General features: G+C 35.8%; 1 protein-coding gene across 1 annotated transcript in view; it reads left to right on the plus strand.

Annotated features, from left to right (window-relative positions):
* LOC136031140 (lachesin-like) overlaps positions 1-12,606 on the plus strand; it is a 129,929-nt gene that overhangs the window by 13,778 nt on the left and 103,545 nt on the right. The window contains exon 2 of the mRNA XM_065710460.1: positions 6,725-6,822. Within this exon, the coding sequence (XP_065566532.1) occupies positions 6,725-6,822 (98 nt within the window). The remainder of the gene's footprint in view (positions 1-6,724; positions 6,823-12,606) is intronic.

Genomic DNA, 12,606 nt, shown 5'->3' on the forward strand with positions numbered 1-12,606 from the left:
AAGATTGATACATAGAGTGTTCTATTATAGTTATAGAGAGAGAGAGGGGAGTAGTCGAGTTCTACTTCGGTAATATCCATATAGAGAGAGGAATGGTAACCTACTAAAAATACCTAAAGAAAAACGCTTTCGATTTAGAAAGACTTTTGTTATATAATTACAACAATATGTCAATCATTTTTCACTTAATGCTTTAACTTATTGTCCTCAATATATTTCACTATGGCATTTAAAGCAGATTGAAGTCTATTTATATTCTTTATGTTAAGTTTTGTTGCAACCCATAACTGCTCCTCCAATTGTAATTTGCTTAATGATATAACATATGTCGCATACATATCCTCCGACTCAAGGCTTAGTCGAAATCTTCTTGTAATTTCTACTGCTACGGTTGGTACTTGTGTCTTAATTTCATTGCTGCTGTTGCCAGCTTCACTATCAATTTGGAATACTGTAAACAAACCACTTATTTCTGCTAATATATATTGTCAAATAAAAACTTGATGGTAAACACTATATTCAAACTGTTATCTCTCTGAATTCTACTTTATTTTTAATATGAATTACCTTGAAAATACAGCCTTATGTAGGATCTGGTTTTTGTTGCTGGTTGCTAGGGCTTCATAGGTATATACAAATGGGATTCTTATGGAAGTATGAATAGAGATGTGCCCTCTGTAGTTTCATCTGACATTTAAGTGGGGCAAGCCTTTAGTATAGAGTCTGGACAATAGGTAAGCTTTACTGCCGAAATAAGGGTGTTTAGTCCAAACTATTGTATAGTACACTACTCACATTCTCGGTGTCGCATGTCTTCTAACTGCGTGTGTCTTTGCTCTTCAATTCATTTTTTCAAACGTTCTAATTGTTGTTTCCGCATGTCTTCTAACCACCCATATCTTTGCTCTTCATTTTCATTTTTGACACGTTTTTGGATTTTGATTACTTCAGACAATTTAGCAATGACATTTGCTTTAACCTCCCATATTCGGCTGTCCTCTGACAAAACCTAGTATCTACACAAAAAATCAAATTTCAGTTAGGAGTGGAACCCACCTAATCAGACCACGAGGAATCCAATGGTGAACTCGGAATATTTATCCAAGGCTTAGTTTCATAGATCTCACCTAGTATCTACACAAGGTCTCAGCTTTATTTTCGGGCTTTACCTAGTATGTACATACTATAAATTTGCTTTTTCTCCAAAACCTAGTATCTGACAAACTGCGATCCACCAGCAGCAAAATCATCAGCATTATCACTTTCATTGTTTACAAAACTACAATACATGCGTTTTTTGCTAATTTCTCTGTCATTCAGTTATTCTAGTTAACTGACCTATTTGCACTAGATCTGAATGGAGAGAGGAAAATTACTGGTAGCTCTCGCTAGAAAGAGAGCAAAAGAACAGGATGAGCTGGAAGATAAAAGGTGAGACTTTTTTTAAGGTCATGGCTACTATCATATGAGTCAGTAGGTACAGCTTTGGCACTGGCTGGGTATACTGGGTTGTTTTTGTAAACAGTAGACACAAAAATAGAAATAAACCAGTAGGCTGAAGATTGGCTGTCAAATCAGTTTTTAATTGTGCTGTTCCCCAAAAAAAGAAACAAAAAATATGACAGTAGGAGTTTCAGTAACTTCTGCAATATTACCGCCTTCCATATTTCCACCTTCCATTTTTTTTCTTTGTTTGTACTAATTGATTTCAACAGGATTAGTGCTTGAATCATATCTAAACTTACTTTATAGGAATTGCGACCTTCAAGATACTATTTTCTCGCGTTCTGTTTTACCTATACGATGACTGGTGTAAATCCAATAAATACCAAGGAAGCAAAGTTGAAAGATGATTAAAAAAAGGAGAGTTAGATAATGTTTCATCTATCAAAATTTATTTGTATACCAGAGAAAGAAAAAAAAAGGACCAAGAACTTCAAGCTGAGTGTACAGCCTTATCACATGGGATGGAAGTAGTGGAAGACACACTGGAAGTTCACGAAACGGAATTCTCTTAAGTACAGCTGGAAACTTGTGTTAGCGATAGCACAGAAAACTTCCATTTGATGCAGTCCCTTGTTCTGGACGAGATAGATGTGGAGATATTTAACGAGATAACTCCAGCTATGGTAATAACAAACCAAGATACAGAACCAGCTGACTTGCCAACCACATTTGCTGAAATGCCCGTAATTGAATCTGCAGAACGACAGACTAGGAAGTCTTCCTAATGTTAGTGACAACAGTGAAGCAGCAGCTGTCACACCGATGGTCCCTAGCCTTGCGTTCCATCCTGGACGAAAAAGAGCCAAAAGTGGAGAAGAATAGGTGACGCGAGACAAGTGGAAACATCCGTTTATTGATTCAACCCCTTGTGGACAGTTTTGTAGGAAGCACTGCAAAGAGCTTACCATGGGAAATCGTTTTACGATATGGAATAGCTTTTAGGTAGAGCAGTATGAGTCGAGGCTTAAGTGGCTTGCAAGTTGTGTAAGGTTGGCCCCCGTCAACCGCCAAACAGTTGAATTCACCGAACAGAAATTCAAGAAAAATGAATAGAGGCTGTATTTTCTTCCAAAGGTTGTGGAGCATCTCACAACAAAAATCACAGTGTGCAAAAAAATATTTGTGATCACTCTTGGCTTGAAAACTGATGGACTTACCACTGAATTGTGCAAAAAGATAAAAAGCGGCATTGTTTGTCAGAACGTTTGTGAAAACCGTGGAGAAAGAGCGACTCAGCACAAGATTTCGGTGGAAATCAGAGAAAAAGTCACTTCACATATCAACAGTTTTAAGCCCTGTACCCCCCACTACCGGAGAAAAACTGCTCCGGATGTGAAGTACTTGCCTTCTTCGCTGACAATCCAGTTTATGTTTGATGACTTTGTGAAAAAGAATCCAGACTTCGCTATTTCAGTCGAATCGTACATATGAACTTTGAAAACCATAAACATATTCCTGAGAATGCCGGTGTCTGATGCCTGCCCCACATATGAGAGATATTCAGAGAGAAATAATGATGATGACGTAAATGATGAAGAGCCTGGTCAGGAACTAGACAGCTCATGGAGAGACGAATGGCTACTGCACATAGACATGGCTAGGAAAGCTACTCACAAGTATCAGGAAGATGCAAGTGAAAACGACGGTCCTGATAAAAGAGTGTATGCAGTTGACCTTCAAAAGGTGATCTTGCTTCCCGAGTTCCCGGGATTAAAGACTCAAGTTTCTTGAGTCGTTTGATAGTCTTTAACGAGACATTTGCAAAGGTATACCCGAAAGATCCAGGATATTTTGGGTCAGGAAACTCATTTTGTGTGCTATGGCATGAAGCGTTCCTAGGCAGAGGAGCGGAGAGCATTTTGGACTCTCTCTTTTCAGTGATCAGTGTAACAAGTGAAAGAGACGTCAAGTCATTCATATTCTGGATGGACAATTGAACGGGCCAGAACAAGAACTGGGCTTTATACACAGCCCTTGTACAAATAGTGAACCAAATTTTTGGGCCGGAGCATATTATTCTGAGATACCTCACAAAGGGACATACCCATAAATTAGCGCACGGAATTCACGGGAACATCGACGTGAAAACGAAAAAAATGGGCAAGATACATGACTTTTGTGATCTTTTAACTTGTGTTAATAGATCCAGAAAAGGAGTTAATACCATCATTATGGACAACTCTTTCAGGAATTGGACTTCAAAGAAGAGAGCCAGCACAAAAAGGTGAAGTTGCCTCACCTGAATGCTATTGTTGAAGCTGAATTCCGAAAAGGATCAAGAGATATGTTTTACCGCGCCAGCTTTGACAGTGATGAAGTGCTGCTTTCAGACTTTCTGCAAAAGTCATTCAACCATACGAAAATTCCAGACCCTGACTCGACACCAAGGGGCATTTCTAAAGAAAAAAGGAAGCCGTTGTGAAAAAGCTATGCACCATTTTCAGATTTATGGCTGTTCAATCGTTCTTGAGTTCTAAGTGATTTGATAATGTTACTTAAGGCTAGAACTTTAAATACTTTTAAATACTAGAACTTTTAAGACTCCAAATAGTGTAGATACTAGGTTTTGTCGGTGGAAATTCAAGTTTCGGAAAAAACACTGACAGAACCTAGTATCTACCTTCTCGCTTGTTTTAAAAAAGACTACGGCCTTGTAATTAGTATCGTTGAAATCATTGAATTATTCGCTATTTTTCTATAGCTGTAAGGTTCTAAAAATCATACGAATGAAGAAGCAGCTTTAAACAACAACGTTTTCGCGTTTTTCTAGGAACTTACTCAGATGTAGATACTAGGTTTTGTCGAAGGACAGCCGTATTTCAGGTGTTGTCGCAATTGATGGTCCAGGTTGTCGATTTTCACATCTTATTACATTTCATAGTTTAGGTGTTTTGTTTCCAAATAATCATCATTTATAGTCATTGCAAATGCAAATTTTCGTTTTTGGGACTTCCAACAGACATTAAATTACATTTATTGTCAATGTGTTGGAAACTCAACAATCTTATTTATGCTATGCATAACATCATGAAAGAAAATGCTTATATGATGTCATGAGAAACGATTATATTATTCACTAACATAGTACATAAACTTCATTTGCAAAAACCAAAATTAAGGCTCTTAAAAAATTTTCTCAGACTTCTGACTATCTAGATCGTTTTTTTTTTTTCATGTTAAACGGTTCGGGCTGTTAGACAAAAATTCCCTCTTATTGTTCAACTGCCGTACCATTTTCAACAATTGAAATTTTGTTTTTTTGAAGGGGTCGTCCTTGAAGCGGCAATGCAACGTATCGAGCAATATCATGGTTCGTAAAAGACGAACTTAGCCCATAGGAACATAAAAAAAATACCTAAAAGACTTAAAAATGGCGTCAGATTGAAATAGAAGTCCACCATTGGAATCACCTTGGCTGAAAATCTCTTATTTAAAATTATGAAATTATTTAGCTTTTCATCAATCTTTATAAAAAAAAATTCTAGCACAACATTTTCTTTTATTTATCAACCTACAAAATGTGTTTTTTAGCTTATTAAATTCTAATTAATGTATTTAATTTTAAACTTTTTTTGCTGATTAAATTCTGATTAATATAGGAATTTTGTCTGTACTTTATTTAAGGAAATAAACCTTAAACAAAAAGAAGCCCCCTTTGTAAAATTGAAAATTTGCTTTTTTATGGTTTTGGTTACTGTTGGCCCGATATCTAAGTTCTTTGGTGCCAAACCAGCTTCTGCTTCAGATTTGCCTGTATAATTACATCCTTTGTCGAAGTCCTTAGAATTACCATCACCCTTGGCTATTGCTATTCCTTCACTTAAAGTTTCAATATGAAGTTCAGCAGCACGGCTTTTGACGTGTTCAGGTCGAAAAATGATACCGTCATGTACTAATTCAAGTCGGGTTACTTGTGGACGACTTGCATAAGGTGTTTGAAGTGGTACATCCACAGTCCACCCTGACTCTCCAGCTGGATAAAACAATGGATAGGTAAAGGACTTCACACGATGGTTGGTATTTTTTAAACTGACAACATTTTTATCTCTTATTTTTTTACAACCACTTCGTTTGACAGAAAACTATCGTCAGCGTTAAGATTAAGAAGGACAAATGCTTCATTATATTTAGGAGGGTTATATTCAGGGAGTGATGATGAGCACTCGTCTATACTAAACGCAATCTGGCACGGTATAAAAGAGCTTTACGCTTGGAGGCTATTGTCCCAGTTAAGCAACACTTTGATTTACATCATCCTCCGCTTCTCGCACCCTCATGTAACCTTTGGCATAAACGTTTGTATCTCGTAACATTTCATTCAACAAATCCACTGCGTTTTTCAACAGCTTCATCGGGGTCTAAAAATCCATCTGACCACATGAAGGCGGTTCAAATCACCCTGATGGGTCTGTGTTGGGTGTGCCACTAAACTTAAAGATGCTGTAAATAAAGTTTTAAAAGAAGGACAGCCGGGGTTTTAGGAAGGGGAGAGGATGCGTCAACCGAATTTTTACTTTTAAATTAAAACTTGGGAAATTTTAGAGTCATCAGACAAATCAAGTCCTCGTTTTTATCGATGATGAGTAAGCGTTTGATTCAGCCAGTAGGAGAGTATTAAGAAGGTTCTTTCCTTGTATGGTCTACCAGATAAATACATTAAAGTCATTAGTACTATGTACGAAAATAATATAGAAGAATAATATAGGTGGGAAATGAGGTTAAAAGCTGGTTTTGTATTGAATCAGGAGCTAAACAGGTTTGTGTTTTATCCCCATTTATGTGAATCATTTGATGAGCTTTGTCCTAAGGAGCACGATAAAGGCTATTGGAGACTGTGGCATCAAATGAGAAAGTAACACTCTACTAGACGTAGATTATAAAGATAATTTGAGTGTCCTAGACGGAATAATGCCCACGGATTATAGATGGCTCCTATGTTAATACAAGTTTAACACTAAATATTAGGGTAAATAGGCGGAAAAAAAATCTGCATCTTCTACGCCACTCTAATTGGCTGTGGTTTCGGATGGAAAGAGTCACAAGTAATACGAAACAAATTACAAGTGCAACCTTTTTAAAAACTTTGAGATAAAACTAATACTTCACAACTGTTATAAGATATTTTTAATAGTGTTTCAGATATAGTTTTCATAAGTTATTGTTTTAATGATTCAGCTAACCCGCATACAATATAATTATTTTCGTAATTGTTTTGCAGAGCGTCCAGAGTTTGTGGAAGACCCTCAAAACGTCAGTGTTATCCTGGGCCGAGAAGGTACTCTAGACTGTAAAGTAAGGCATGTGGGATCTTACAAGGTATTTTCATGGCTCTTATTATTACCAATCACATTTGATTATGAGCCTTTTTTAAATAGACAATTATTGCTAAGAGTGCCTTCTTTCGTCTGCTTTTTTCTCATATCTACATAAAAAACTAATGCCCCTTTACCCTCCCTTGCTTCTGATATCACTGCGTTGCGTTCTTATATTGTGACCACATATCACCTACCCGTCTGCCGTGCATTCGCTGTATAGAAGGACCTTATTGAAAACTTTGGATTCTTTAAAATGTCAGATATATATATATATATATATATATATATATATATATATATATATATATATATATATATATATATATATATATATATATATATATATATATATATATATATATATATATATATATATATATATATATATATATAGATATAATATATATATATATATATATATATATATATATATATATATATATATATATATATATATATATATATATATATATATATATATATATATATATATATATATATATATATATATATATATATATATATATATATATAACTACCTACAAAATAAAAGTTAAGAACGAAGAATTTTGCTGTTATAAGACAAGCGACAGCGAGAATCAGAACGAATCAAAAATGAAAGTAAAGTAGAACAAATATTATGTTAGAAGACAGGGGTAGATCCAGGATCCAGAGTTGATTTTTTTTAATATTTTTCTTAAGAGCCTGTCGATTTAGGGTACGTTTTTTGGTTGTCAGTGATGGGGCTATGATGAGGCAACTTACATCATTAATTTATGTTAAGGAGGAATTTTATGAACTGCCCCTGCCCCTTCCCCACTCAAAAAACCTTAATTTTAGTTTTGTGACTAGTTAAACAGCGAATGGCCAAATGAGGCTTTCTTGTGTTAAATGTATCTATCTATCTATTTTAACTATAGGCTATAGCTAATTTGGTTGAAATTAGATGAATGAAAGAGTTAAAAGCAATTTAGGCCAGGAACAGATCCATGGGGTTGGATGGGGCGATCCTCCCTCTAAGATACTTCTGCCCCCTTACTCCGTTCTTTTTCCTTTTTTAATCTTTTTTTAAATAAACTTGTCAATTTGGTGCCCACCTCGAGTCACATTGGCTCCCTTGGTCCAGTGGCCTCCGTGCCCAAGATTTTGTTTTCGATCTGTTAGAGATTCAGACATGAAACTGCTCGCACGACCAGTTTACGAATCATTTCGTCATAACCTTGTTTTCAGAAAAAATTAATCATATAATTAAATTTGCTTGCTAGATCTTCATGTTCAGATTGTTTTTTCTTTTTTTTTTTTTGGCAGATTTTTTTTATTCTCTTTCTTAAGAGACTGTCAAGGGCGTTTCTGGGCGTAAATGATAGGGGTCTGATAAATCAACTTACAACATTAATTTATGTTAAGGAGGAATTTTTTGAACTGCCCCTGCCCCCTCCCCACTCAAAAAACCTTAATTTTAGTTTTGTGACGAATTAAATAGCGAATTGTCCAATCCGGCCTTTGTGTGATAAATATATCGGTCGATTTATTTTTACTATATAGCTAATTTGGTTGAGATTAAATGAATGAAAGAGTTAAAAGCTGTTTAGGCCAGGAACAAATCCAAGGGATCGGAGGAGGCCACCTTCCCCTAAGATACTCCTGGCACCCTTATTCCTTTCTTTTTCTTTTTTTCTTTTTTTTTTAAGTAAACTTGTCAATGTGGTGCCCACCTCGAGTCACATTGATGCCCTTGGTCCAGTGCCCCCTCCAAGATTTTTTTCTAGATCCACCCCTATTAGAAGAACAAAGTCTTCACAATCTTCGACGCCAACAAACTGTGGCGCATAACCCAGTAAAAACCTATGAAGACGGAATAAACTACGCAATCGTAATTTAAAAGTCATGGAGGCCCTTCAGGGTTGTATGCATTCAGTGTGGAGTCCCCCATTTTCCCGAGGAAAGACTAGCCAACAAAGATGAATTATTTGGAGTTTACTGTTTGCTTGGTCAAATTGTACTTGGAACCTCCACAATTTCCAAATGAAATGGTATGGCCTTTTATAAGACATCACAGCACTCTAAGTAGTTCTAAAAAAAATCCGAAAGTTAAACTCATGGTTTGCTTTATCTTCATTCAGTGTAAGTGACGATCAGATCATCAATAATTGTTATGTTATTAGCTTCAAAGTTGCTGGACAAATTTATCACAAAATCAATTTAGCGGCACATTCATCGCAAACCCCTGAAGGGGATTTTGAACCACCTTCATATAGCCAATGTATTTTTAGACCCGATAAAGCTGTTATAGAACGCCTTAAACATCGTTTAAATTATGGGATTTTTATTAACCTAACGGATCTCTTCGGAGAAATATTGCAAACCATAAAAAACTATAGTAAAAATTTCAAAGATTATCTGCCTTTTTTAAATTAATTAAACCAGCAATATTTCTCTACATAAATATGTTAATGCCACATTGACATATCTTGCCACAAAAACGGTCTAAATAGGTGAGAGCTTTTAACGAAGAATTTATAATTCCAAAGTGGTTGTATCAAATGGAGGGTGACGCCATGCCATCAAGAAGAAGTTCAAATTTTCATGCGGTTAGAATGCAAAATGCATTTTAAATGTTTTCACTTTTATGACTTTAAGAAAAAAAATATTGAAACTTTAAGGAATAAAAATCATTATACATATATTAGACTGACAATCTATAGCCATTTGTTTTTTTGTTTTGTTTTTTCAGTAAAGTAAAAATTTTAAGAGTCGTCGCCCTTTTCAAAATTCAATCTCTTTTGACTCTTAAAAATGGCACTAGAACGTTTTCATTTAGTTCAACATCCGCCTAAAAACTCCTTGAAAGCTTCAAATTAATTGCATAGTAGCGATTCAGTCCCATACAGTTTCAATACTTCCAACTTTTCGCCTAAGTACCTTTGGTTTTAGTAGGAGTAGTAGCACTAGTATCAGCAGAATTAATGGTAGTAGCATTAGCTTTAGTGGCAGCAGTAGCAGTAGAAGTAGTAATAATAGTAGCAGTAGTAGTACCATGAATAGAAGTAGCAACATTAGGATGCAAACGTTTTCATTTGCGTAGTTCAACATCCCCCACAACAAGCGCTGTTGGTTTCAAGTTCACACACCAAACTGTTCCTAAGATATTACTGTTAAGTCCTTTTGACAACCTGCATACGGACGGTGTATTGCGATTAAGTTCACACCCCCCCCCCCCGCCAAAAATTCCTTGAAAATTTCACCTTCATACCCTTAGGCCCAGCTATAGTAGTAGTCATAATAGTAGCATTTGTATAAGCAATAGTAGTAAATTTTCTAACAATATTGTGAATGAAGTAGCGGGGTAATATTAGTAGTAGTGGTAGCAGGAATAGTGGTAGTAGTTGTAGTAGTAGTGGTAGCATGCAAATATTCTCTTTTTAATAATCTCCCTTATCATTTTCTGGACGTTCCAAATTAATATACCCAATCGTTCACGAGTTACGTCCTTTCTCAATCACATATACTCTATATTAACCATGAAGGAATCGTAAAACGTACAGTCCTTGGACTAAGGACTGTGGGGAGATTGGCATCCTCAAAGATATAATCACTGCACCTTTCAACAATGCTGAACAAAATGGCTCTCTTAAAATTTTAATTGGATGTGTCTTGGGGAATGATAGGGTTGTGGAGGAGGTGCTGATAGCCCTTCATTTACTTTTGACTCCTAAAAAGGGCACTAGATCCTCCGACTTCTAATCAAATGAGTCCAATCCAATCCAAGTTTATGCGCCCACCCGTTACTGAACTAACATTCCTTCAGTGAAAATTTGTGTTTGCACTATACAATTTTCAGCCGGATTAACTCTGACAAGTAAATTCTTTGATATTTTTTCAATAAATTCGGAGTAGTAGCATCATTTTTGCGAGCGCTGTACAAAATCGGATGTGAATTATCTTGGGCGGTCGTTTTTTTCTATTTTTTGAAAATTATAAACATTATTGATTATAAATATGGTTAAGAAAAGCGGGAAGCGATCAAGACAAAGTGATTTAGAGGATTCAAGAGGATCCACAGAGTCGACTAATAATATCTCAAAGTTAGATAAAATCCTTGGAATAGTCGAAGCAACTAAAAATGATGTCTTAGAAATCAAAATGGAAATCGTTGACATTAAATCTAGTTTAGAGTCCCTAAAATGTCGCGTGGAAGATCTAGAATTAGCAAGAGCGGCCCAAGAAAATGAACTATCTAGTATCAAGCAGGAAATATCAGCATTACGAAACCAAGTAGAAAAGAAGCCTGGTTCGAGTGAATTAGCATCTAGAGTCCTTACGTTAGAAAACAAGAATAGAAGAAGGAATGTTATTATATGGAACATTAAAAGTGAATCTAAATCAAGGGCTAAAGACCATGTTGATACCTTACTTTCCCACCTTGGATTTAATATCCGATTTGAGTTACGGATAGATTTATCAAAATCCAGCTTCAGGGTGATAAGGACAAATCCTGTATGCTTCAGGGAAACAAGAAATCAAACAGATCGTGGTAACGAACTGTAGTAAGGAGCGACCCGGCTCAATAGTAAGCGAAACTCTAAAAAATGGAATTTTGATACCAATAGCTACATCAAAAGAATTGCATTTTAATGCTGACTTTAAATATATAAGTTTCATCAAGTTTAGTTCTACCCATGAAAAGTTACGAGCCTGCGAAAATTCGCGTTATTTTAGAAAATAGGGTGAAACACCCTCTAAAAGTCATAGAATCTTAACGAAAATCATAACATCAGATTCATCGTATCAGAGAACCCTACTGTAGAAGTTTCAAGCTCCTATCTACAAAAATGTGGAATTTTGTATTTTTTGCCAGAAGGCAGATCACGGACGCGTGTTTATTTGTTTGCTTGTTTTTTTTTGTTTTTTTTTTATCCCCAGGGGTAATCGTATCGACCCAGTTGTTCTAGAATGTTGCGAGAGGCCTTATTCTAACGGAAATGAAAAGTTCTAGTGTCCTTTTTAAATGACCAAAAAATTGGAGGGCACCTAGGCCCCCTCCCATGCTAATTTTTTCCCAAAGTCATTGGATCAAAATTCTGAGATTGCCATTTTATTCAGCGTAGTCAAAAAACCTCATACTATTATATGTCTTTGGGGACGACTTACTCCCCCACAGTCCCCGTGGGAGGGGCTATAAGTTACAAACTTTGACAAGTGCTTACATATAGTAATGGTTATTGGAAAGTGTACAGGCGTTTTCAGGAGGATTTTTTGGTTGAAGGAATGGGGTGAGAAGAGGGGGATATGCTAGGGGAACTTTCTGTCGAGGAATTTGTCATGGGAGAAGAAAATTTCCATGAAGGGAGCGCAGGATTTACTAGCATTATTAAAAAATACAATGAAAAAATAAATATGAAAAAGTTTTTTTTTCAGCTGGAAGTAAGGAGCAGCATTAAAACTTAAAACGAACAGAAATTATTACCCATATGAGGGGCTAACCTCCTCCTAATACCTCGATCTTTACGCTAAAGTATTTTTAGTAATTTCAACAATTTATTCTACGGCTTTTGTGATTCAGGGGTCATTCTTAATTAACCATGTTGCCTATTAACGTTGCCTTTTTAATTAACCAAAGAATCGGAGGGCAACTAGGCTTCCTCATCCGCTCTTTTTTTCTCAAAATCATTCGATCAAAATTATGAGAAAGCCATTTAGCCAAAAAAAAAAAAAAAAAAATATGCAAATTTCGTTTTAATTATCCCTCTGCGGAGAGCCAAAATCAAAATATGCATTGATTCAA

This window comes from Artemia franciscana, chromosome 9 (assembly GCF_032884065.1).
Source record: "Artemia franciscana chromosome 9, ASM3288406v1, whole genome shotgun sequence".
Lineage (NCBI taxonomy): Eukaryota > Metazoa > Arthropoda > Branchiopoda > Anostraca > Artemiidae > Artemia > Artemia franciscana.